This window comes from Cnephaeus nilssonii (assembly GCF_951640355.1).
Source record: "Cnephaeus nilssonii genome assembly, chromosome: 5".
In the NCBI taxonomy this organism is placed as follows: Eukaryota; Metazoa; Chordata; class Mammalia; order Chiroptera; family Vespertilionidae; genus Cnephaeus; species Cnephaeus nilssonii.
The window spans coordinates 23,707,319-23,733,261 of NC_137076.1; the positions used below are offsets into that span (position 1 = coordinate 23,707,319).

At 44.6% G+C, this 25,943-nt stretch overlaps 1 protein-coding gene across 1 annotated transcript; it reads right to left on the reverse strand.

Moving 5' to 3' along the window:
• Positions 1-8,576: 8,576 nt before the first annotated feature.
• LOC307099773 (uncharacterized protein) lies at positions 8,577-22,483 on the reverse strand. Its single transcript, XM_079771694.1, has 4 exons — positions 22,381-22,483; positions 11,402-11,528; positions 11,137-11,197; positions 8,577-10,515 (listed from the first exon to the last, which is right to left on the reverse strand). The coding sequence occupies exons 1-4, from the start codon at positions 22,381-22,383 to the stop codon at positions 8,802-8,804; spliced, it is 1,905 nt and encodes a 634-aa protein (XP_079627820.1). The 5' UTR covers positions 22,384-22,483; the 3' UTR covers positions 8,577-8,801.
• Positions 22,484-25,943: the final 3,460 nt, after the last annotated feature.

Below are 25,943 nucleotides of genomic sequence, written 5' to 3' on the forward strand. Positions count from 1 at the left end.
GAGAGAGAGCAAGATACTGAAAACCTATTTGAAGAAATAATGACAGAAAACTTCCCCCACCTGGTGAAAGAAATAGACCTACAAGTCCAGGAAGTGCACAGAACCCCAAACAAGAGGAATCCAAAGAGGACCATACCAAGACACATCATAATTAAAATGCCAAGGGCAAAAGACAGAGAGAGAATCTTACAAGCAGCAAGAGAAAAACAGTTAGTTACCTACAAGGGAGTACCCATACGACTGTCAGCTGATTTCTCAACAGAAACTATGCAAGCCAGACAGGAATGGCAAGAAATATTCAAAGTGATGAATAGCAAGAACCTACAACCAAGACTACTCTACCCAGCAAAGTTATCATTCAGAATTGAAGGGCAGATAAAGAGCTTCACAGATAAGAAAAAGCTAAAGGAGTTCATCACCACCAACCCAGTATTATATGAAATGCTGAAAGGTATTCTTTAAAAAGAGGAAAAAGAAGAAAAAGGTAAAGATAAAAATTATGAACAACAAATACATATCTATCAACAAGTGATCCTAAAAATCAAGTGAATTAAAAATCTGAGGAACAGAATAAACTGGTGAACATAATAGAATCAGAGGCATAGAATAGGAGTGGATTGATAATTCTCAGGGGGAAAGGGGTGTCTGTGTGGGGGGTACGGGAAGAGACTGGACAAAAATCATACACCTATGGATAAGGACAACGGGGTGGGGGGGGGAGGTAGGGACAGAGGGGGCGGTGGGAACCGGGTGGTGGGGAGATATGGGGGGGAAAAGGAGAAACAATTGTAATAATCTGAACAATAAAGATTTATTTAAAAAAAAAACTCAGGAGAAAACGGGATCCTTCTGGGGAGAAAGGAGGGACAGGGGGCCCCACAGACCACAGCTCCTCCCAGGCACGAACCACGGAGACCGAGTCACCACTGTCCCCACTGACCCTCCACGCGGTCACCGCACCAACTGCGGAGCCGCGGGATGTGGGTGCAGAGCTGCCCAGACTCGCTCCGCAGCCGAAGGCCCTGCCGCGGGGACAAACCGGACCCCGGCTCCCGCCTGGGCCCCCCACTGCGAGCCCGAGGGGCCTGCGGTTTCAGCGGAGCCCCCGGGCGCCTGGGGTCCGCAGGCCCCGGACCTGACCGAGGAGAGACGGTCCCGCCCCGGCGACTCCACCCGCCCCTCCTCCCGTCTCCGCGCCCGGCCACACACTCACCATTTCTGGTTTCCTGGGCCTCCCTGAGTCCCGCCTGCAGCTCCCACCACCTTACAGACCCAAGACGGACCAAAGACTGAAGTGCAAAGGGTAATCGATCTCAGTGAACTTCCGCGTAGTAGCAGAGCGTAGCCCCACCCATCAGCCCCCACAGCAGCTACACCCACCAGGCGCCCAGCTCAGATGACAGGCACTTCGCACCACGTGCCCCCTAGCATCTGAGTTGCACAGGCCTGAGGCCAAAGCAGCCAGGTCTCCTGTCCAGGACATTTGCACTGAGAGGCAGCGCTGAGAGTCCCCAGGGAACAGTGTTCCTTCCTTGCAAACACACACTGAAAAGGCACCTAATGAATCTGGCTCCATTTTGATCTTTGTTGACAACTGGAGTCTGACGTGTGCATTTGCCAAAAAGGTGCACAGGCTCAGGGACCAGGGATGCCTTAGGGTGGTGTCCTTCCAGAACTACAGCCAGATTCCCAGAAACAGCATTGAGACCAGAAACAAGCCATCGTGTCCAGCGGGAAAAGTGACTTCTGCGTATTTAGAATGGTTACCTTCAGAAAATGTTTTTCACATGAAAAATGTGTTCCCACTGGTGATTCAACCATGCTCCTCCAAGGTCATGAGCCACCCCTTACTTGTGGTTATCTTGTGGGCAGTTCCACAGACCCACGCAGAGCAAGGAGATGGGCCAGGTACAGAGGTCACCAGGGTGGGAAGCCCAGGTGTCCAGCAATGGGCAGTCAATTGTAGGGTGGGACCTTGTCCCCAGGGTGACTTTTCCTCCTCTATCTCCAGGCCCAGATAAGCAACAAAATGCCAGAGCTGACATCAGGACCAGCTGCATTGAATAATGACCCCTTCCCGTGGGTCCAGCCAATCCATCAGTGGAGGCCACATCCCTGAATGGACACACCTGGAAAGCTACAGAATATTCCATTCAGCTCTTCCCCTGGTACCTCCCCTGATATCTCCACCCTAAAACCTTTAGGAAGGAGGACCCAGTGCCCTCTCCCTCCCTGGAGCACACCTGTACCTTTCCCTTCCCTTCCATCTCCTCCCCCAGGCAGGTTACCATTAGCTTGCACTCCCAAGCTCCAAGGGCCCTTCCGTTACCTCCTTAACTCCTTTCCTAAGCCCATTTCCTCTAAGAATTACTTCTCACACCTCTGTAACTTACCCAGTAAATGTTCTCTTACACTTTGGGTCTTGCCCTGTATTCTTACCCAGCCAGAACCCAAGTACCCAGGTTGCTGAACCCATGTTTGGTCTGAGCCCAGTCAGACACCTGGTGCCATCCCTGTTGCCTACCAGTTACACTATTTAATCCAGCAATAATGAGATTCATCAGAAAACTGGGTTCCATCTGTCAATGTAAGAATCATTCATACCTCATGAGAATTTTTGTGAGTTTATTGTCAGGAAGCAAAATGTCAATGGATTGAGATATTGTTCTAGGGAATGGAATTTTGTACCTTATCTATAATAATAAAAGTGTAATATGCAAATTAGACCACATGTCCTTCAGGACAAAGCTGGGGCTGAGAGGGAAGCCCGGATCCTAGGTCCTGCAGGTGGCCAGAGGGAAGCCTGGGTGGCGGGTGCCAGAGGGAAGCCAGTGCCAGCAGCCAGGGGAAGGCCTACTCTTGCCGGAATTTCATGCATTGGGCCTCTAGTTTTACAATCAGAAGAGAAGATCCAAGTGGGTTACATGAAATCCATTGGTGATATATTTGGGTGTAAGAGAAAGTGGTTCTTGTAGTCTCCATCATGGCAAACACAAGGGCCAGAATAGACTTAGTGTTGCTGCATCCACCTGCACCATGGAAACCATGAAGTCTCAAGACTCACCCTACAAGATGATCTTTTCATCAAAGAGCTCCACTGAGAAGGCACAAGGAGTTCCTTGTATGTATAGATTTTCCCCGTAACCTTGGCATATGGCCCTAATGGAAAGAGTTACACACGGTTCAAGCAGCTGCTCTGTGGGAGGGTCACTGAGAAGATGCCACAGCTGGTCAATCAATGAGCTATAACTGTGCAATCAGATTCCTTCCTCCCACCCCTGTCCCTGAGATATATGTTCTGCCCACTGATGGAGAACTAAGGGCCATTTCAAGGACAGAGGTTTGAGAGAACAATGTGTTGCTGACCCCATCTGACCGGGTGACCCAGTGAAGGCTTCTAGGTAAACTTTGAAGATTCTGGGGGGCAGTGTGGAGGTCTACTGCTCTAATGGCCACCCAAGACCTCCCTGGTCTGCAAGTTCCTTTGCTTATTAGAACGGCCACTTAAAAATCTGGAGTGGTCTGTCTCTTTCTTTGCTCTTTCCTTTTCCTTCATGTGTGGGAGCCAGTCTCAGTGTTCACTGGATAGCTCCCAAGTTGCACTCCAGCATCTCTTATATCTGAGTGAAAATAAGGAAGCAATGGATCCTTTTTGTGGTAGAAAGCATGAAGTACCTTTAAATGGAGGAAAGACAGATATTTGTTTGTACCTAAAAATATTTTTCCTTGTGGTCTGACTGAAATGTAGACATGGTGTTTGTCAGTAGTGGAAGAATCAATGACATTTTTCTATCTAGTTAAGAAGGCAATACGTCTTAATCACAGCATGTATTTTGAAGATTTCAGAGGAGGAAAAATAACCACCCATAGATGAAATCAAAATAGTCATCACAGAATTATATTAAAAGCATTACTTCATAGTTATTTTATCGGCCAGTTTAGATTTTATGTTTTAAAAATGATATATATGTATGTCTATATGTCTATATGTATGTGTATGTATATAGACATACATATTTTATTTCAGAAAAGAAAGGAGAGGGAGAGAGATATATAAACTTCAATGAGAAAGAAACATAGGTAGGCTATCTCCTGCATTGATGACTGAGTCTATAACTTGGGCATGTGCCCTGTCCAAGAATCAAACCAGCAGTCTCTTGGTGCAAGGGTTAATGTTCAACCACTGAGCCACACTGTCTGGGCAACTGTTTTAGTGTTTATAAGATAACTAGTGGCCCAGTGCATGAAAATCGTGCAGGGGGGAGGGGTCCCTCAGCCCAGCCTGCACCCTCTCCAATCAGGGACCCCTTAGGGGATGTCCGACTGCTGGTTTAGGCCCGATCCCCAAACTGCCTCTGCCTGCCTGCCTGATTGCCCCTAACCCCTCTGCCTGCCTGATTGCCCCCAACTGCCCTCCCCTGCCAGCCTGATCTCACCTCCAACTGCTCTCCCCTGCCAGCCTGATATCACCCCCAACTGCTCTCCCCTGCCAGCCTGATCTTGCCCCCAACTTGCCTTTGCCTGCCTGATGACCCCTAACTGACCTCCCCTGCCAGCCTGATCTTGCCCCCAACTGCCCTCCCCTGCCAGCCTGATCTCACCCAGTCTCTGTCTCTGTTTTTCTCAGCACTCCTCCAGGCCTCCCTGTGTCCCTCTTCCTCTTTCCCGGCTGAGAGTGGGTGGGACCAGTGGGGGCTGCTCCACCCTCTGCCCACCCTCCCTTCCATCCAGGCCTCTTCAGGCCCAGTCTGTTTTGTTTCCTCATTCTGAGAGAGGCTCCAAGAGTGAGCTGGGAGGGAGGGAAAGAAAGGGGGAAAAGGCTGTGAGCTGGTAGGCGCTGTGTGTGTCTGTACATGTATGTGGTTGTGAGTGTGAGTGCCGGCCTTGCCTCCCCCATCCCCATCTCCGCTACCACAAGTCCCCACCCACCAGAGCCTGCTGAATACTTAAAATAAATGCACTGATAGAGGCTTACTAAGGGTAAGGCACTCAGCACCACGGGAGGATTGGCTCAGTGCTTTTCATCTTCACAGACTCCTAAACATGGAAGCACTAATCTGAGCACCTTTGGTTAGAGAGGCAACTGAGACTTCGGGAGCTAAATGACTTGTCTCACTTACATAGACAGTCAGTAAGGCAGCTCAGGTTCATCACCACAAAAACAAACTGCAAACATATTTCTTCTGTGAATATCTATACTAAGGAGAGAAATATGGTAATTGACTACCACTCCGCAGCCAATCAGGAGGGAATACGCAAATTAGCAGGACAAAGATGGCAATGGCCACAGAATCAGCCAGTGTGGGTGGGAGGCTTGGGTCACCCCTGGTGATGAGGAAGCCAAGCTTCCTACCTGCCTGGGCCAACCGCCAAAGGAGAGGCCTGTGGGTGGCGGCCAAGGAACAGGCTGGAGCGAGCGGGAGGCTTGCGTTTCGAGGGCCAGCTGCCAAGGGAGGGGCCTGCAAAGGCCCTCAGCCCCTTACACAGACTTGCCACGCCCCCATGGAGTGAGGGTCCCCACTCAGCCAGCCGGTAAACAGCCATCAGCCCCTCACCTAGGCTGGCCAGGCACCCCGGCAGGGTCCCCCACCTTGAAGGAGGTGTGACCAGCCTGAAAACAGCCCTCAGCCCCTCACCCAGGCAGGGACCCTCACCCCATTGGGGCATGGCTTGCCTGCAAACTGCCCCAGCCCCTCGCCCAGGCCAGCACTGATCAGTTTCCTGGTGGACACAAGAGGGCTTACAGAAAATCCAAACTCAGATGAATCTTTGATGTGGATCTTGTGAACCCATCAGTGGAAACCTATGCTTCTCAGAAAATGGATATGAGCCTGGTGGGCGTGGCTCAGTGGTTGAGTGTCAACCTATGAACCAGGAGGTCAGGGCACATGTCCGGTTTGAGAGCTGGATCCCCAGTATGGGACATGCATGAGGAAGCAAATAACACCCAACCGGAAAAGAAAAAAGAAAAAAAGAATTCAAAAATATGAAGATAGTGTAAGGAGCCTCTGGGACAACTTCAAGCGTACCAACATCCTAATTATGGGGGATGCCAGAAGAAGAGAGAGAGCAAGATACTGAAAACCTAGGGAGAAACCAAGATGGCAGCATAGGTAAACACCTAAACTGCTGCCTCGCACAACAATATCAAAACTACAACTAAAAGACAAAACAGACATCATCCAGAGTCACAAGAAAGCTGGCTGAGTGGAAATTCTACAACTAGAAGGAAAGAGGAAATCATATTGCGACTCAGAGGAGCTGCAAAAGGCTGAGGTACAGAGACACGCACGCGGAGAGGACGGGCGGCTGAGTGCACGGGTGGCTGAGTGCGTGGCTGGCTTTCTAAAGTGGGAGGGAGATGGAAGCTCCCAACTGCGCTGAACTCTAGTCCCACGCGAGACTCGGGAAACCAGACTCATTCGGGGAGAATCAGGACTGTCAGGAAAAGAGAAAGCACACTGAGACTCAGGGGACCTGCGGAACGCAGAGGTCCGGAAGCACGCACATGCAGAGAGGACTGACTGCTGAGTACACAGGCGGCTGAGTGTGCGGCTGGCTTTCTAAAGCAGGAGGGAGACGGAAACTCCCAACTGCGCTGAACTCCAGTTCCGGACAAGTTTCTGGGAACCCAGACTCATTCGGGGAGAAACTGGACTGTCTGGCAGCGGGCAAAACTCGAGGGTGGCTTTCTCTGAGAGGTGCTTGCAGCAATTACCGAGGGACACTGAGACCCAGGGGCCTCAAAGGGCAGGGCTGACGGGAAGCCAGCCTGCCCTAAAACTCCACCCCATTCAAGCTGAGCACAGAGGCTTTTGCAATTTTGCAAGTCTTGTCTCATAAGGGTGTCTCCAGCACAGAAGTTCTCCCAGCGTAGACACAGCTGATCCTCACAGCCAATTGGCCTGGAGGTCAATTCCTCCCAATAATACCAACAACAATCACGACTTAACTACAACAAGGCTGTGCACACAGTCCACAAAGGGGTGCACCAAGAGTTTCCACCTCAGGTAACTGGGGAGGCTAAGCCACTGGGCCCTATAGGACACCTACCACATAAAGCTACTCTACCAACTCAGGGAAGCAGCAAAAATGTGGAGACAAAGAGGCAGGTCACAAATGAAGGAAATGGAGGAAAACAAACGACTGGACATAGAGTTCAAAACCACGGTTACAGGGTTTTTCAAGAATTTCCTAGAAAAGGCCGATAAATTTAGTGAGACCCTCGAGGATATGAAAAAGGACCAACTAGAAATTAAGCACACACAGACTGAAATAAAAAATATTATACGGAGACCTAACAGCAGACTAGAGGAACGCAAGAATCAAGTCAAAGATTTGAAATACAAAGAAGCAAAAAACACTCAACTGGAAAAGCAAAAAGAAAGAAGAATCCAAAAATATAAACATAGTTAAGGAGCCTCTGGGACAATTTTAAGAGTACCAACATCCGAATTATGGGAGTGCCAGAAGAAGAGAGCAAGATACTGAAAACCTATTTGAAGAAATAATGACTGAAAACTTCCCCCACCTGGTGAAAGAAATAGACTTACAAGTCCAAGAAGTGCACATAGCCCCAAACAAGAGGAATCCAAAGAGGACCACACCAAGACACATCATAATTAAATTGCCAAGGGCAAAAGACAAAGAGAGAATCTTAAAAGCAGCAAGAGAAAAACAGTTAATTACCTACAAGGGAGCACCCATATGATTGTCAGCTGATTTCTCAACAGAAACTATTCAGGCCAGACAGGAATGGCAAGAAATATTCAAAGTGATGAATAGCAAGAAACTACAACCAAGATTACTCTACCCAGCAAAGCTATCATTCAGAATTGAAGATTAGATAAAGAGCTTCACAGAAACAAAAAGCTAAAGGAGTTCATCACCACCAAACCAGTATTATATGAAATGCTGAAGGTTATTCTTTAAGAAGAGGAAGAAGAAGAAAAAGGTAAAGATAAAAACTATGAACAACAAAGTGACAACAAATACATATCTATCAACAAGTGAATCTAAAAATCAAGTGAATAAAAAATCTGATGAACAGAATAAACTGGTGAATATAATAGAATCAGGGGCATAAAAAGGGAGTGGACTGACAATCCTCGGGAGATAGGGAGTGTGGGGGATGCAGGAAGAGATTAGAGAAAAATATTACACCTATCGACGAGGACAGTGTGGGGGGATAACGGCATAGGGTGGAGTGGGAACCAGGTGGAGGGGAGCTATGAGGGGAAAAAGAAGGAACAACTGTAATAATCTGAACAATAAAGATTTATTTTTAAAAAAACAGATAGACACGTTTTAAAAAAATAGACTTCAGTTCACCCATGTATCTAACAGGCTACAAGATAGAGAGAAAATATTATTAAATATTTTAAGAAAAGAGCACTACCTATCAATTTTATATACTGTTTTTTTAAAGACTCTCATTACTATCTGATGTGAGTATTCATTTCTAAAAGTAACTAATAGAAATCCACAGCCAAATGATGAGGTATAGAAAAGGGTTCAATAAACACAATATATTTACAACATTAATGAGAACTCTTTCACATTGAAAACTTTCTGGCACATTCCATATGGATTAATTTCTATCAAGCTTTCTCATGTTACTTACATCTTAATTTCCTTTTTGAAGTGAATTTTCACTTGTAAGAATGTGGACCAATTCAAATCTTTCCTAAACTATTTACATTTAAGAGTTTTTATCCAGTGAGTCCTCTCATGCTTTTGAAAGAAACTAACTGAAGCCTTTTGCAAATTCTGCACATTAATGATTTTTCTCAAGTTCATCTTCAGATTTTGAAAGGTTGTGTGAGAAATGAAGAATTTTCCAAATTGCTTCCATAAACAGGGTTCCCCCCAATGTGAATTCTTTCATGTTTTCGAAGATAACGGAGACAAGTAAATGCTTTACTACATTTTTCACATACATATGGTTTCTCTCCAGTGTGATTTCTTTCATGTGTTTGAAAACTTCGATAACATTTGAAGGCTTTCCCACATTTCTTACATTCATAAGGTTTGTCTCCATTGTGAGCTTTTTCATGTGTTTGTAAGGAACGGTGGTCTCTGTAGGCTTTCCCACATTCCTTACATTCAAAGGGTTTCTCTCCAGTGTGATTTCTTTCATGTTTCTGAAGATCACTGGGATACCTAAATGTTTTACTACATTTTTTACACTTATAGGGTTTCTTTTCAGTGTGATTTATTTCATGTTTTCGAAGATAATGGAGACAACTAAATGCTTTACTACATTTTTTACATACATATGGTTTCTCTCCAGTGTGATTACTTTCATGTGTTTGGAAACTTTGATAACATCTATAGGATTTCCCACATTCCTTACATTCATAAGGTTTCTCTCCAGTATGAATTCTTTCATGTATTCGTAAGGAACTGAGATATCTATAGGTTTTCCCACATTCCTTACATTCATAGGATTTCTCTCCAGTATGTGTTCTTTTGTGATATCGAAGAGAACTGGGATAACCAAATGTCTTGCTACATATTTTACATACATAGGGTTTCTCTCCAGTATGATTTCTTTCATGTATTTGGACACATTGATGAGAACTGAAAGCTTTGCCACATTCCTTGCATTCATAGGGTTTCTCTCCTATATGGGTTCTTTGGTGTGTTTGCAAGGAACTGGGATCTCTGTAGGCTTTACCACACTCCATACATTCAAAAGGTTTCTCTCCAGTGTGATTTCTTTCATGTTTCTGAAGATCACTGGGATACCTAAATGCTTTACTACATATTTTACATTCATGAGGCTTCTTTCCAGTGTGATTTCTTTCATGTTTGCGAAGATAACGGAGACAACTAAATGTTTTACCACATTGCTTACATACATATGGTTTCACTTCTCTGTGATTTCTTTCATGTCTTCGAAAACTTTGATAACATCTGAAAATTTTCCCACATTCCTTACATTCATAGGGCTTCTCTCCAGTAAATTTATTTTCATGTCTTCGATAATTTTGATAATACCTGAAGGTTTTTCCACACTCCTTACATTCATAGGGTTTCTCTCCAGTGTGAACTTTTTCATGACGTCGAAGAGAACTGAGACAACTGAATGCTTTACCACACTGTTTACATTTATAAGGTTTTTCTCCCGTGTGGGATCTTTCATGTATTTGAAGTGAAGTTGAAGAACTAAAGGTTTTCCCACATTCCTTACATTCATAGGCTTTTTCTCCATTTTGATTCCTTTCATGTTTGTCAAAACACTGAAGATAACTGAAGGTTCTCCCACATACATCATAATTATATAGCTTGTCTCCATAATTTTGACACTCATTTGGCTTGTTTCCAGTGTGACATCTGATGTGCATATTATGGGATGACGGCTGCATGAAGACTTTCCCAAACACACTGTATTCCCATGATTTTACTACAGGAAGAGATTTTTTCTTTGGACTGAGATTTAGAGTAAGGCTGAAGTTTTCCCCACATTGACTGTTCTTCTCCCCTTCACAGACTCTCTCTAATATTGGATTTCTAGAAAAATTTAGAAGCACATTACTAATTATTATTTCATCAATTATTTTAAAATTATTACTAGAATCTTTGAACTATATTTTCATGATTTATAGCAAAATTTTAGGTTTCCCCCTCTCTGAATGATTAGAAACAATGTACTGAATGCTTTGCAAGAGTTTTCCTTTGCTACTATCAAAACAATGATATTCATGTAAAGGATTTATCAATACTCTTTCCATTTAAATTACTTTGCAAGTATTGACATTCTTTGTCATACATAAGAAAGTAATTTGGTGGAAATTTTCTAAGAATAAATGTGAAGCAGAAGTTATTTTGGTTGCTTCTTTTTAAAAATATATATTTTTATTGATTTCAGAGAGGAGGAGAGAAGGAGAGAGAAAAACATCAATGATGAGAGAGAATCATTGATCAGCTGCCTTCTGCATGCCCCACACTGGGAATCAAACCCACAAACCAGGCATGTGCCCTTGACTGGAATCAAACCCAGGACCCTTCAGTCTGCAGGCCAATGCTCTATCCACTGAGCCAAACCAGCTATGGCTGGTTGCTTCTTTTTAAATTTGGTAGCATTACAGGTTTCTCACAAAGATAGTGATTTCTATTCTGAGTGTGACTCACCTTCGTTTTCCCCTTTGGTTTTTGTACTGATCTTCAATGTCATAATCTTCCCATTTTTTTCCTAAAATGCAGAGCCAGAAAATTGATTCCAAACTATTAGAAACTGCAGAGAAATTATTAGATTCTATTTCAAGATGTGCTGTGACCATGCCCAGTTTATTTACCAATGTCCTCCCTTCCCACATTCTATATCTGAGAACAAGACTGATGGCCAAGAAACACTTGTCCTCTAATTAACGAGGTGAAGGTAAGTTGTCATCCTTACCTATGGAGGCCAGGTTCCTGAAGGTTTCCCACATCACATCTCTGTAGAGTTTCTTTTGTGGAGAATCCAATAAAGCCCACTCCTCCAGAGTGAACTTCACAGCCACGTCCTCAAAGGCCACTGAGTCCTAAAACAGCCCAAATATGTGTAAAGTAGGATGAGTCAGACCAACAGCACTGGACACCCAGACTCCATTTATAGGAAGGTTACATCTGATTCTGTTGTCTCCAAACAGTTATTCTATGATTTGATAATAAGAAACTCATTCTCTGTCCACATTTTCTTCCTCATAAATTTACCAGCATCATGAACACATGGAAATTGTTTACACGTTGTTACTGTGATCACATTACATCCTCCCCACCCCCTGCCAATGGTAGGGTTCAGAGAATTTTGAAAAGGACAGAATTGCTGTTCAAATGAAACAAATATTATCATTTTAAGACCATCCATTTTTTTGAGAAACATTCATCTCTTTCTTCACTGCTCACCATTTACAACACTCCATGAGGCAGATGTTAGCATCTGCAATGAGGTTTCAATAAATAAAAAAATAGTCAAGAACTACAAGCTTTTTCTCTAGACCCATCACCAAACATGAAAGTCCAGGAGGCCTGTGGAAGTCCAACTTTTAACACAGTTCAGCTGGCCATGTTCTAAATTCTTCTGGAAAATGAGAAGGAATTGTATGCAGCTGGTTGAATGGAAATATTCTTGGGGAGAAGCACTGCTCTTATCTGATGTAATATTTACCACAGATTCAGCCCTTCTTTTCTTTTTGTCTGATTTGATGGGTTAGAGGTTTACTTGGAACTTAGAGCTCAGAGAAAAGGAAGAAGGAATAGCAACTTACTCCACCAATCCCTACACTCATGTGCCTCAGGCTGCTTCTGGGCACACACACTGAGGTAATAATAGGCCAGAAGAGCTCTTTCCAGCACAACCATAGCAGTCCATCCAGGGCCCTGCTGACACAGAGCAAGGGCCAGAGCTTAGATTGCAAGGGAGTATATTCATGTCCAGATGTCCACAATCTACACTAATAAAAGAGAAACATGCAAATTGGCTGTCACTCTGCTACACCCACCAGCCAATCAGGAGTGAGTATGCAAATTAACCCAACAAAAAGGGCAGTGGCCATGGAGCTGGAGCGAGCAGGAGGCTTGGGTTGCCCCTAGCATTGGAGGAATCCAAGCTTCCCACCCACCCTGGCCGCCACTGAAGGAGTGGCTGGGAGCCTGGGGCGCCAGAGGAGGGAGGAGGAATGAGGTCCTAAAGCTGTCAGCAATCATTCAAGAATCGGAGCAGGAGCCTGCTGGTTTCTGGTCTGGCATTTAAGTAACTTAGAGGTTATCATTCCCAAACTCACAGGGAAAAAAGCTAAAAAATGTGAAATGAACTTCTCTTCTTAGATGTATTTGAGCATTTACATCACAGAGCAACTCAGTGGTGTCAAAATTGGAAAAGAGAAAGTAAACTTGGCATTCAGAAAAATGTCTCAAATATTCTGTTCTTAACATGGCCTGATTAAATATATATACTCTAATATATATATTTCAGCAGACTCTAATGCAAAGACAAAGACAAAAAACAAACAAACAAACAAACAAACAAAAACAGAACACTATAGCCTTAATCCCTAGGTACCTTCTTCAAACAAAAGGTTAAATATGCCTCACGGAAAGCCCTAACCAGTTTGGTTCAGTGGACAGAGCATCAGCCTGTGGACTGAAGGGTCCCAGGTTCAATTCCGTTCAAGGGCATGTACCTTGGTTGCAGGCACATCCCCAGTGGTGGGTGTGCAGGAGGCAGCTGATCGATGTTTCTCTCTCATCAATGTTTCTAACTCTATATCCCTCTTCCCTCCTCTCTGTAAAAAAACCAATAAAATATATATTTTTTAAAATAAATAAATATGTCTCACAGAAATACCTGAAGAACATAAGAGAAAGGAACACAACAAAGCAGTAAAGTAACAACCACTGAGATCTTCGTCAAATTAATGAGATGACACACTGTAGATCCAGGATGTTCAGAGAACACTATACATGATAAACAACAAAAGTGCACACCCAAGTGTCTCCTATTCAACTAGACAAAAATCAAAGACAGAGAGTATAAGTGAAAGAAGCCAGAGGGGGAAACACATTCATTATATAGAAACAAAAAAATAGAATTAAATCAAACTTCTTTTCAGAAACCATGTAAGAAGAGAGTGGAGTAAAATATTTAAAGTTATGAAAGAAAAAAACCATCACCTAAAATGCTGTGTCAAGATAAACTTACCTTTCAAAAATAAAGAATAAGGGCTTTCTTAGGCAAAATTTGAGGAAATTTCTTACTAGTACATCTACTTTGAATAAAATGTTTAAAAATTCATCAGAAAGACTGTTAATGGTAAATGTGAGGGCTTAGGGAAAAATAAATGAAGGTAAACTATCTTTTATATTTGTTACTAGAAGCCCAGTGCATGATTTAATCATGCACGTGTAAGCTGTCTGTCCGCTGGTCGGCAGCTCTGAAGTCCCTGGGCCCCTAGGGCGAGGTGGGGCGGGGGCGTGGTCCTCCTGCAGCCGGAGCCCAGGCTGGGGTCTTGCCTTTGCCTCCCACCCAGGAAGGCTGGGGCCGCCGCCACGTGCTCCTGAGGCCCAACTGCCGCCAGACTCCTCCCCGGGGAGCTGCGCCACCCGCCGCCCACCGCCCACCGCCCACCGCCCACCGCCCGTCGCCTCCAAACCTCCAAAACGCCGGCTCGGCTCACTGCCCCAGAGGCCTGTCTGTGCCGCAGCACAGCCATGGCTCAGCGTCCTGCTGGCCCAATCACCACCTCAGCCACCCCGAGTCCCGCCCCCTGTGTCACCCGCTGGCCCAATCATGGGCTTAGCGGAGTGATGGTAATTTAAATATTACCTTTTTATTATGTAAGATAATATATGTCATTTTGTTTACAATATTAGAAATTGTGTATTTGGTACTTTCAAACTATGGATAATTGAAATAAATGACTGCAGTGTGACAAGGGACAGAGAGGGGGGAGTTGGGAATAATGAGGGATAGGTACTTGCACACAGTGAAGGGGTGCAGTGTGACTCAACAGAGGCAGTTGCTTAGTTGTAAATGTATGCTGAAAACTCAAGGGCAACCACTAAAAAGTTTAAGAAAGAAGGTGCATTTGATAGAAGAGATGAAAAATCAGATCAAATGATCAATTAAAGCCAGAGAATGCAGAAAAAAAAGGTTGAAAACAATAAAACATTGAGCAAATTAAACCCAAAGTAAGCAGAATAAAAGAATAAGAAATTAGAAAAGAATTCTAAAAAACAAAAACAAAAATCAGTGAAAAAATAATCAGTGGAGAAAAAACAAAAACAAAAAGCTGTGTTTTGAGATGATTGATAAAATTGATAGGCACCTAGTCAACATAACTAAGGAAAGGAAGACAAAAATTACAACTTAAGGCCATGATGGGTAAGTCTAAGGAGATAAGGGAGGTGGTCAACAAAGCCTATATAGTGAAGGGGTCTAGGAGGACACAGACAAGTGTGCCTGTTGTGTGGCAATTTAAATAGTCTAGAGCAAATATGTCAAACTCGTTCGAGGCATGCGGCCCACTGGCCGTGAGTTTGATATGTTTGGTCTAGAGCCTTCTATGGTAGGAGTACCCACTCAAGGTGGGGCAGATTGTAAGTAACAGCACAAATGGACTCAAATAAAATTAGTAAATGAGGAATATGTTGCCTGTCATACACAAAAGAATCTAGACAGTGATGTGGGTGATTTCAAAGAGGAAGGTGAGGGTGAGAGAGAGAGAGAGAGAGAGAGAGAGAGAGAGAAAGAGACATCAATGATGAGAGAGAATCATTGATCAGCTGCCTCCTGCACACCCCCTATTGGAGAGAGACTATAGAGACTATAGGTATTTCTTCATGTAACAAAGACATCAGGGCTTCACAATATGTGTGGGGCAAAGGCTCATCCATTTTTTCTGAGCCCTTTTTTCCAATATATGTATGTCCTGAATGTCAAATGAATGTCCACAAAGAATGCCATGAATGTCATGTCATACCTGTTCTCCTAAGAAGGAGAACAGGTAAACGCAGTTCAAATCCTGTCTGCAGAAGCTGTGTGCAGTGTCAATGGAGTTGAAGTTCCCTAGAATAACCAGGTAAAGGTATGCATGCCCCTTTGAAGGTGAAGGCCAACTGCAGCGGGAGGCTGTTAAAATAGTTACTGAACAGAGCAGACTTAACCAAATCGATGGCAGCAGAATGTGTAACAGTTGCTGAGTGGATGGAGTAATTTGCATAATGTGGGGGACAAGGAATAGGAGTTTTGCTGGGAACATAACCTAAAATTTGCAGTAATCCACAGACTAAATTCAAATGTTCAAAGGAGAAGCACTGGGGATAATCACTTGTTTCTAAAAAGTTTCTTATAACAGTTTTCAATCTTGGAAGACCCTGTTTAATTTACACTGAGCTATACTAATTAATTTAAGTAAGGGGTAGGGACCATCAAGTCCCATTTTGTAAAGCCATTTAGGTGAAGAGTTAATTTAACTTAAATTCAGGAATGATTGGTTCAGAGCCATCCTGCTCATTATGGAATATTTTAGGACTCTGGGTGCTATGACTATGAGAAAAGGCCAAGATTTCTGATGGTTAAGGCGAGTATACCACTTTGTCCTCCATAAAGATCATGAAGTTCCTCATTTTAATTTATTGAGGTCTCAGGTATAACCGTAATTTGAGAACTAGCATGAGTCACTGTGTAAGTGTTTTTCAATTATTGCATTAGAGGAGTTGGCAACATTATTTCAAAACCTATGTTTTAGAGGCTCAAAGCCAAGGAGTCCCCTCTTACCATTTTTGTTATGTAAATTCTTTTAGTATATTTTGGATTTCCAACTCGGTCAAATTGTGGACCTTTTATATATATATATATATATATATATATATATATATATACACACACACATACATACACTGAGTGGCCAGATTATGATGATCTCTGAACGCATAATAATCTGGCCACTCAGTATTAGAGGCCCGATGCATGAATTTGTGCATGGGTGGGTCTGGCCAGCCTGGCCAGGGGGAGGGGACATGGGCGGTTGGCCAGCCTGCCTGCTGGTAGAACTCCTGGTTGAGGGGACAATTTGCATATTAGCATTTTATTATATAGATATACACTGAGTGGCCAGATTATTATGCGTTCAGAGATCATAATAATCTAGCCACTCAGTGTATATATACCAGAGGCCCGGTGCACGAAATTCGTGCATGGGGGTGGGGGTCCCCTCAACCCAGCCTGCACCCTTTCCAATTTGGGATCCCTCTCACAATCCTGGACCACTGGCTCCTGATCGCTCACCTGCCTGCCTGCCTGCCAGTCTGGTCACCCCTAACTGCCCCGCCCCCACAGGCCTGATTGCCCCTCACTGCCTCTGCTTGCTGGCCTGATCGCCCCTAACTTCCCCCCCCCCCCCCTGCAGGCCTGGTTGCTCCTAACTGCCCTCCCCACTGGCCTGGTCACCCCTTACTGCCCCCCCTGCTGGCCTAGTCGCCCCTGGAGGGTCAGGATCTGTGTTGCAGTAGAGGCAGATGCAGCAGCAGAGGTACTTAAGGATCCTGGGGAGCCCTCTGGTATTAGGGAAGTTGACTCAGCCTACCACCTATGGGCTTTCTTTCCCCATATCTTCTCTTTCTCTACCTGCTCTTTCTTTCTTTCTTTCTTTCTTTCTTTTTTTAAGAGGGAAAGACAGAAAGAAATATCGACGTGAGAGAAATACAGCGATTGGTTGCCTCCTGCACGCACCCCAACCAGGGCCCTGGTCAGGGAGAAGCCTGCAACCAAGTGCATGCCCTTGGCTGGAATCAAACCCTGGACCCTTCGGTCTGCAGTCCAACACTCTATGCACTGAGCCAAACTGGCTAGGGCAGAAATACCTGTTCTTTAAGGACTGACCACCTGATGGGCTCACTTCACTCATGGGGTACACTCATTCTTGTACCTCCCCTTAGGCCCACCCTACTGTGGACATGACCCCAGCCTCATTCATACCTTCATGCTAAAGACACAAAGGTTTCAGCCAAGACACTGACCCCAGGGCCACTTTAAGGAGGGTCCCATTCCCAAACTCCTGATCCTAAAGGATGAGAAATTACCTAAACTGTCAACCCAGAGTCTTCTGAAGACAGCACGAAGGCCAGATGGAGTCAGCAATACACCACAGGGCAGCACGGCTCACAGGAGGGCTCCCCAGGAAGCAGCAGCTCCCAGAGCAGGAGCCTCCAGGTTCTTATCAGGTAAGGACGGGGAGGGGGGGCGGGGGAGTGGCTTACGTTTCCCAAAGTCAAATATCTAACATGTGGAGCCCGACCACTCATGATAATAACAAGCCCAAGTATGAAAAATAGGCATTTACACTGCCTTGTTTTGATATAAAAACACACTATCAAGATGAGCAAGAAGTGAACAAAAATGGTCACTCGAGGGTGGAGGGAGTTAGAGCACAGGAGGGAAGCAGGATATGCAGGCAATGACCTTCTTAAATTACCTTCCTCTCAGGCATTTAAAAAAAAAACGTCCCTACTCATTATTTATTTAAATCAAGAAAAGATAATTAGCCCAGCGGCATGGCTCAGTGGTTGTGCATCAACCTATGAACCAGAAGCTCAAAGTTCGAAGTTCGATTCCCGGGAAGTTTGATTCCCAGGAGGGGCACATTCCTGCTCGGTCCCCAGGTGTGGGGCATGCAGGAGGCAGCTGATCAATGATTCTCATCATTGATGTTTCTATCTCTCTCTCCCTCTCCCTTCCTAAAAAAAAAAAAAAAAGAAGAAAAGAACATTATGTACACCATATTTCCTATGATTAATCATCATTACTAATTAACTGCTTTTTAATATTGATTATTTTTAACTTTTCTACATAGGAAACCACTCCAAAACTTAAGCCTTTAGAAAGTAAATGATATAAAACTGCAGAGTATAAAAAAATTTACAAATCCCTTTCTAACTAAAAACAAACAAACAAAATACCAAGGAGATTTATAATACTTTTCATCCACTATATTTCACACTCTGGATATTTTCAAGAATGAATTGCATAGTAAATACATTAGGGGCTTGCAATTCAGCTCATACCAGAAATTTCAAAAATTTACATGGAGAAATTTGGGGAAGATATGGGGAAAGTTTTGATTTGTTTCCTCAGATCAATGAAAATCAAAATTCAATTGTTTTCCTCCAATCCATTAAAATAGAACTTTATTTACTTTAAGGATCCTGGGGAGCCCTCTTGTATTAGGAATAGTGTAGCCTTTTACACGTCAAGTTCTCTAGGGCAGGACGTAAAAATGGAAAATGCACCTGAGAACTTAAAAACACTCATCTCCTATGTACATGTTCTCTTGCCTGAATGGGAACAAAATTTTGTATGGCTTTGCACAATCAATCTCACCTTATTCACATCATTTCCCTCAGACAAGTTATAGTTTAAAAGCCCAGATGCCATGGAAATGAGAACCAAAGGGCTGCAATATTCAAGGGATAAAGGAATCCAATGAAAAGAATTCGCAATATTGGAATCAAAACAGATCAACAGCCTGCTTCCTTACAGTTAAGGAAAAAGCCCACATTGAGAAAGTTGAATACAATCCCACCCCTGACTGAGAGAGAACCCCTAGAGTGGGAAGGATGGGAGGGACACCTGAGCAGCCCCAGGGATAAACATGGGGGCTCCACACACCCTCCCCTCCTGTAACCATGGAAGCCTCCCTCCCCCAGGCTTCCATTCTTACCAGTGGGGAAACTCTCAACCCGATTCAATTCAAGGTCCTGAACCAAATGCACTTCCCAATTCATCAGACCTCTGTCCAGGAGTCAGAACCCCTGAGCCTCACAGACTTTCTGAATGTGCAAAAATTACACTCACAGTCCCCCTACACTGTGGATGCAAAACTCAAACCTAAGATCTAAAAATGTCTAGGCCTAAGGAGCTATAACCTCAGCCCTGGCCGATGTGGCTCAGTGGCTGGGAGCGTCATCCCATGCACCGGAAGGGCATGGATTTGATTCCCAGTCAGGCACACACCTGGGTTGCAAGTTCAGTTCCCAGCCTGGTCAGTGCAGGAGGCAACCAATAGATATTTCTCTCTCACATTGATCTCTAATTCTCTCTCCCTCCCTCTCTTTCTCTCTCCCTCCCTCCCTCTCTTTCTCTCTCTCTCCCTCCCTCTCTCCCTCCCTCCCTCTCTCCCTCCTTCCCACTCTCTTTAAAATCAATGGAAAAATATCCTCTATCCTCAGGTGAGGATTAAAAAAGAAACTATAAACTCAAAAACGGGATCACCCTCTTCCTTCACCCCCTCCCCCTTGTGCACCTGCACCCCCAGCTTTCCAGGGTCTCTAGCTTCTCTCAGTTCTGCCAACCTGCGAGAGTGGGTCGCCAGGAAGATTAACTGGGCCTTCAATAACTTCCCAGGCTCAAGGAAGTCCTGGTTTGAGTCACTGACCACAGGACTCTAACCCCCACTGGAGATGCTTTGGGACCACAAAAGCCCGGTGTTTAAAACAGCCCACCAAAATCACATACACGCAGCCTCAGGTGGAAAGAAGAAAATGGTCGGGGTCCTGTACTGGCCAACTAGAAAACTTCTAATGCCTATTACTTTCAGGTAAATGTCAGTTAATGTATTTCCAGGGAAAGCATTGGTTTGTAAATAATTAAATACTCGAAGGCCTCTACTCTGCAAGTCTAAACCCTGCAATTTGATTTGAAAACATCCAAAGCAAGAAAGAAGAAAGGAAAGGAAAGAAGGAAAGGGAGGGGGAAGGGAAGGAAAGGGAGGGGGAAGGGAAGGGAAGGGAAGGGAAGGGAAGGGAAGGGAAGGGAAGGGAAGGGAAGGGAAGGGAAGGGAAGGGAAGGGAAGGGAAGGGAGAAGGGAAGGGAGAAGGGAAGGGAGAAGGGAAGGGAGAAGGGAAGGGAGAAGGGAAGGGAGAAGGGAAGGGAGAAGGGAAGGGAGAAGGGAAGGGAAGGGAAGGGAAGGGAAGGGAAGGGAGGGGAAGGGAGAAGGGAAGGGAAGGGAAGGGAAGGGAAGGGAAGGGAAGGGAGAAGGGAAGGGAGAAGGGAAGGGAAGGGAAGGGAAGGGAAGGGAAGGGAGAAGGGAAGGGAGAAGGGAAGGGAGAAGGGAAGGGAAGGGAAGGGAAGGGAAGGGAGAAGGGAAGGGAGAAGGGAAGGGAAGGGAAGGGAAGGGAAGGGAGAAGGGAAGGGAGAAGGGAAGGGAAGGGAAGGAAAGGGAAGGGAAGGGAAGGGAAGGGAAGGGAGAAGGGAAGGGAGAAGGGAAGGGAAGGGAAGGGAAGGGAAGGGAAGGGAAGGGAAGGGAAGGGAAGGGAAGGGAAGGGAAGGGAAGGGAAGGGAAGCCAACCACATATCTCAGAAGCCTACTCTACATGCTTAGGGGGATATAGAGTAAAAGAAGAATTCTATACAAATGGAATGTAATACTGAAATATTTTATTTTTTCTGAAAGTCACCCCTTTCTTGCCTGTTTGAAAGTATTTTCTATTGTGTTTCAAGCTCTTATTGATTAAGTATATTTGATCCCTATGGAAAAACGAAGACTTAATCAATGCATCTTCTCAAGGTGACAAGACCCTGGGAGGGGCAGTGTGACAGGACAGATGATCCCATTAAGCTTCGAAAGAGGAACCTCCATCCACAGAACTTCTCAGGATGCCTATGCCCAGGGCAGGTGCTGGGGAAAGAGGGAAGGGGATTTCAAGCAATCGGATTTCAAGTTCTCGGCTTTCCTCTCCAGTAAAATATCCATAGACACAAAATAAGTATTTACAAATGTAGGGTCTTGTCCCAGAAAGAGCTAGGTTGGAGGCGCAGGGTTGTGGATTTGGGACCTTGCTCCCCAAACATGCGGGAAACTCAAGAGAAACACAGTCCTCCGAGGGACACAGAAAGGGCTGGTGTCCAGTGAAGAAGCGTCCCTGTGGGAAAATTTTTGTTTGAGTTTCCTCGGTGCAAACAGAGGATATGCCTAAAAGCAACATCTCAACAGACGGAAGAATGCTTCTCAGTAAGAGACCCTTACATGCCGAAACCGGTTTGGCTCAGTGGATAGAGAGTTGGCCTGCGGACTCAAGGGTCCCAGGTTCGATTCCGGACAAAGGCATGTACCTTGGTTGCGGGCACATCCCCAGTAGGAGGTGTGCAGGAGGCAGCTGATCGATGTTTCTAACTCTCTGTCCCTCTCTCTTCCTCTCTGTAAAAAATCAATAAAATATTAAGAGACCCTTACAATTTTCTTCCAGTTTGCATTTGGAATTACGGAGGGAAGGAAGATTAGACTGTGGGAGAAAGCCAGGTGGGGGGACTGGATTTCAGGACACGGAAAAGATCAGGTGCTGGCCTGCGGGGGGTAATGTTTCCCAGAGGCACCGCGAAGGTGTGCTCACCTAGATGCACAAGAACAATGGACAGGGCTTGCTCCGGGCAAAGGGAAACAAACGCTTTACTAAAGGAGCTGAGTGCTGGGGCATGGCTAGCCACCACCACCTGCCTGGTTAGGAATTTATGATCTGATCACGCTGTTGGGTTACTTTCGGTTAGATTGTTACACCGCCCTCTTTTCTCCCCACCCGGGACCCCACTGACCACAGCTCCTCCCACAAACCAACCCCGGAGACCAAGTCACAATTGCCCCCTGACGACCCTCCCCGAGGTCCCGCACCCTCTGGGGAGAGTTGCCCAGAGAGGCTGCGGGGCTGAAGTCCCCCCGCGCCGAGACGGGAAAGGACACCCGCGCTGTGTGCCGGAGGGGACAAGGTCCGAGCATCGCCCCAATGGACTGGGGTCCTCAGACGCCGAGGTGAGGGGGTGCGTGAGGCCAGTCCCGCCACAGCCGGTTTCAACCGGCTCAAACCAGCCCCTCCTCACGTCTCTGCACCCCGCCGCACACTCACCATGTCTAGGTCTCCTGGGTCTCCCCGAGTCCTTCCGAAGAACTGCCCAGACCAGTGCAGATCCCTGCAGGAGACCCACCCAGGAACGCCAAGGGCAGGCGACCAGGACCCTAGCGCTTCTGCAGCCTGAAGGGAGGTACTGGGCGCGTTGCCCCACCCACTCGCCCCGGCGCGCTCTTGATTGGACAGGTCCCGAGGCTGAGTGACAGCCCGCGGGAGAACCCTGGCTCTGCCTACACAGCCTCCCGTGGTGAATGGGGAAGCTAACCCAGCTTGGGACTTTGCCATAAACAGAATGTTTTCTAATCCTGAGGCCGCCCGTGTCGTTTCCCCCAGCTCTTTGTGAAGGCGAGGGCACAGCTGGGCACAGGGAATCATGACTCAGTTTCCAGACGGAGCAAGTACGTACAGACTTGAAGGTGGCCCAGGCCAAGCCACACTGGAGCCAGAGGGTCTCCTGTCCTCTAAGGGTCAAGGGCTTGGCGCTAAGGCTGTGAGTCCCCTCATAGAACTGCGGCCCTTGTTTAGAAATGCAGACACTGAAATCTGACTTCCCCATCTGTTATAGAGTCCGGCTCCATTTTAGTCTTTGATCCTGGCAAGCCTAGAACCTCCCATCTCTTCCCCAACCCCACTCATTCTGCCCTTAAGAGAAAGAATCCCAGAGCACTTGGCTCTGGTGGGAAGTTAATAGCTCCAAGCATCAGTCTGGGCGCAAGGACTCTTCTCAGCGGAACCACAGGGTGAAGTGTGTTCATTACATTCTCTGGTGTACATTTCACACTGGAAAAAATTTTAATTTTTTAGATCGCTTTTTGCCTGTGTCCCTAGAGAACTTTAAAATGCAGACAAGTATAATATTCCTAAGGCAATTGATTTCTATTTTTAATAATATAAGAAAAACAATAAATCATTCTGTAGATGTGGGATGCACCTGGAAATTTTTTCCTCCCAGCTTTGTTGAGCTATAATTGAAAAATAAAATTGTTCTACATTTAATAAATGTGTAACCACTATGTTGATCAACTGAATCTAATATAATATTGTGTGTCAACTGTCACTGAAAAATACATTTTTAAAAAGTATGGTATATAAGAGGAAGCAAGTTTAAGTTAACAAAACTTAGATCAGTATACTATTAAAAATTATATTATAATTTCCATTTTAATACATACTTTAATAACATTCATAATATAAAGACAAAATTTTCCTTTTACCCATTTAACAAGTGATGCATACTGCTTAATTTATTTTAAATTAAGTATGCAAGAAAGAGCATGGTTTATCTACACATTCAAAACGACACCAAAAAAAACCCCACACACACCAAAAAAATTCCAATTAAAAAATGGGCAAAGACCCCAAAAAAAAGGGGGGAGGCAAAGAACCTGAATAGACACTTCAAAGAGGACATACAGATGGCCAATAAACATATGAAAAGATGTTCAACTCACTAATTATCAGACAGATGCTAATTAAAACCACAATGAGATATCACCACATACCTGTCAGAACGGCTGTCATCAATAATATTAATAATAATAAGAAACAACAAGTGTTGCAGAGGATGTGGAGAAAAGGGAACCCTTGTGCACTGTTGATGGGAATGCAGATTGGTACAGCCACTGTGGAAAGCCGTATGGAGTTACCTCCAAAAATTAAAAATGGAACTGCCTTATGACCCAGTTATCCCACTTGTGGGAATTTATCCAAAGAAACCCGAAACCCTAATTCGAAAGAATATATGCAGCCCTATGTTCATTGCAGCATTATTTACAATAGCCAAGATCTGGAAGCAGCCCAAGTGTCCATCAGTAGATGAGTGGATAAAACAGCTCTGATACATTTACATAATGGAATACTACTCAGCCATAAAAAAGAAGGAAATTTTACCCTTTGCGACAGCATGGATGGACCTGGACAACATTATGCTAAGTGAAATAAGCCAGTCAGAGAAAGACAAGTATCGTATGGTTTCACTCATATGTGGAACCTGATGAACAAACTGAACTAGCAAGCAAAATAGAGACAGAAACAGAGAGAGCAGGCTGATAGCTGGGGCAGGGTGGGGAGGTGGCGGGTGAGCTAAACAGAAAAAAAAAGAGAAAGAACTCACTGACAGGGACAAATCTGTGGTGATTGCGGGGGAATGGGGGGTAGAGGTGGAAAAGGGTGTAGAAGAGATAAACAGTGATGGAAAAATGAAACTAAAACTAATTTATGTTGAGGAAAGTCCCCTGAATGCCACAAAGTACACTCTCATTTAGTTTGCCCTTGGGTCAAGCCAGAAAAAAAAAAAGATTAATATATATATATATATATATATATATATATATATATATATATATATATAAATAATTGGCTGCCTCCTGCACATCCCCCTACTGGGGGGTTGAACCTGCAACCCGGGCATGTGCCCTTGACCGGAATCAAACCCTGGACCCTTCAGTCCACAGGCCGATGCTCTATCCACTGAGCCAAACCGGCTAAGGGACCAAGTGTGTTTTATTTATTTTTTTATTTTATTGATTTTTTTACAGAGAGGAAGGGAGAGGGATAGAGAGCTAGAAACGTCGATGAGAGAGAAACATCGACCAGCTGCCTCCTGCACAACCCCCACTGGGGATGTGCCCGCAACCAATGTACATGCCCTTGACCGGAATCGAACCCGGGACCCTTCAGTCCGCAGGCCTACGCTCTATCCACTGAGCCAAACCAGTTTCGGCCCAAGTGTGCTTTAATATGTAGATTGAAACTTAACTAGGTGTTACAACCCTCCAAATTGCTTCCATGACTGATTTTTTGAATTCTTGAATTTTGCACTTTAAAAATATATATATCACTTTATTATTATAATTGTTATGTTATGTTTTGCTGCTAAAAGAGGAGACAGAGCACTTTCAGGTGGCTTTTGCAAGTGCTTCGCCAGAAATAAACGGTGGTTTCTAATCATTTTATTTCTCATAAAGGAAAAGCCAAATTGGAGAAAAGGAAAAAAAATTGTCTATATTTAAAGACTACAACTTGATGATTTGATATACACATATTGTGTCATATACTTGAAATTTGCTAAAACAATGAATTAAGCGTTCTTTCCACACACACAAAACAGTAACTGTGTAAGATGATGGATGTGTTAATTAACCTGGAAATTCTAAAATGCCTGGGATATTAGATAGCAAAACTCTGAATGCATTTCCTTATTTATATGAACAAGTTTCATTGAGATGTAATTCACATACTATGCACTACACCTCGTTAAAGTGCACAATCCAAAGGATACAACTGAATGGTTTTCAGGATACTCACGTATATGTGCAATCATCACTACAGTTCACTTTTGAACATTTTTGTCATCTAAAAAAAAGAGAGAAAAGAAAAAACCCTCCCCTTTTAGCTATAACTTTCAAATTTCCCATCTTCTTCTCCAATCTCTAGCCCTGGGAAACTGTGAGTTTACTTTCTGTCTCTACAGATTTCCCTATCCGAGGCTTTCATATGAAAGGAATTCTATGACCTATGTTCTTTGTGATTGACTTCACTGATAAAACATAATTTTTTCA

Bases quoted from the DNA above. Each gene is read 5' to 3' on its own strand.
- LOC307099773 (XM_079771694.1), bottom strand. The intron at 11,198-11,401 runs GTAAGGATGACA...TCTGCATTTTAG, and splicing joins CAGGAACCTGGCCTCCATAG to GAAAAAAATGGGAAGATTAT. The intron at 10,516-11,136 runs GTGAGTCACACT...AAATTTTTCTAG, and splicing joins AACCAAAGGGGAAAACGAAG to AAATCCAATATTAGAGAGAG.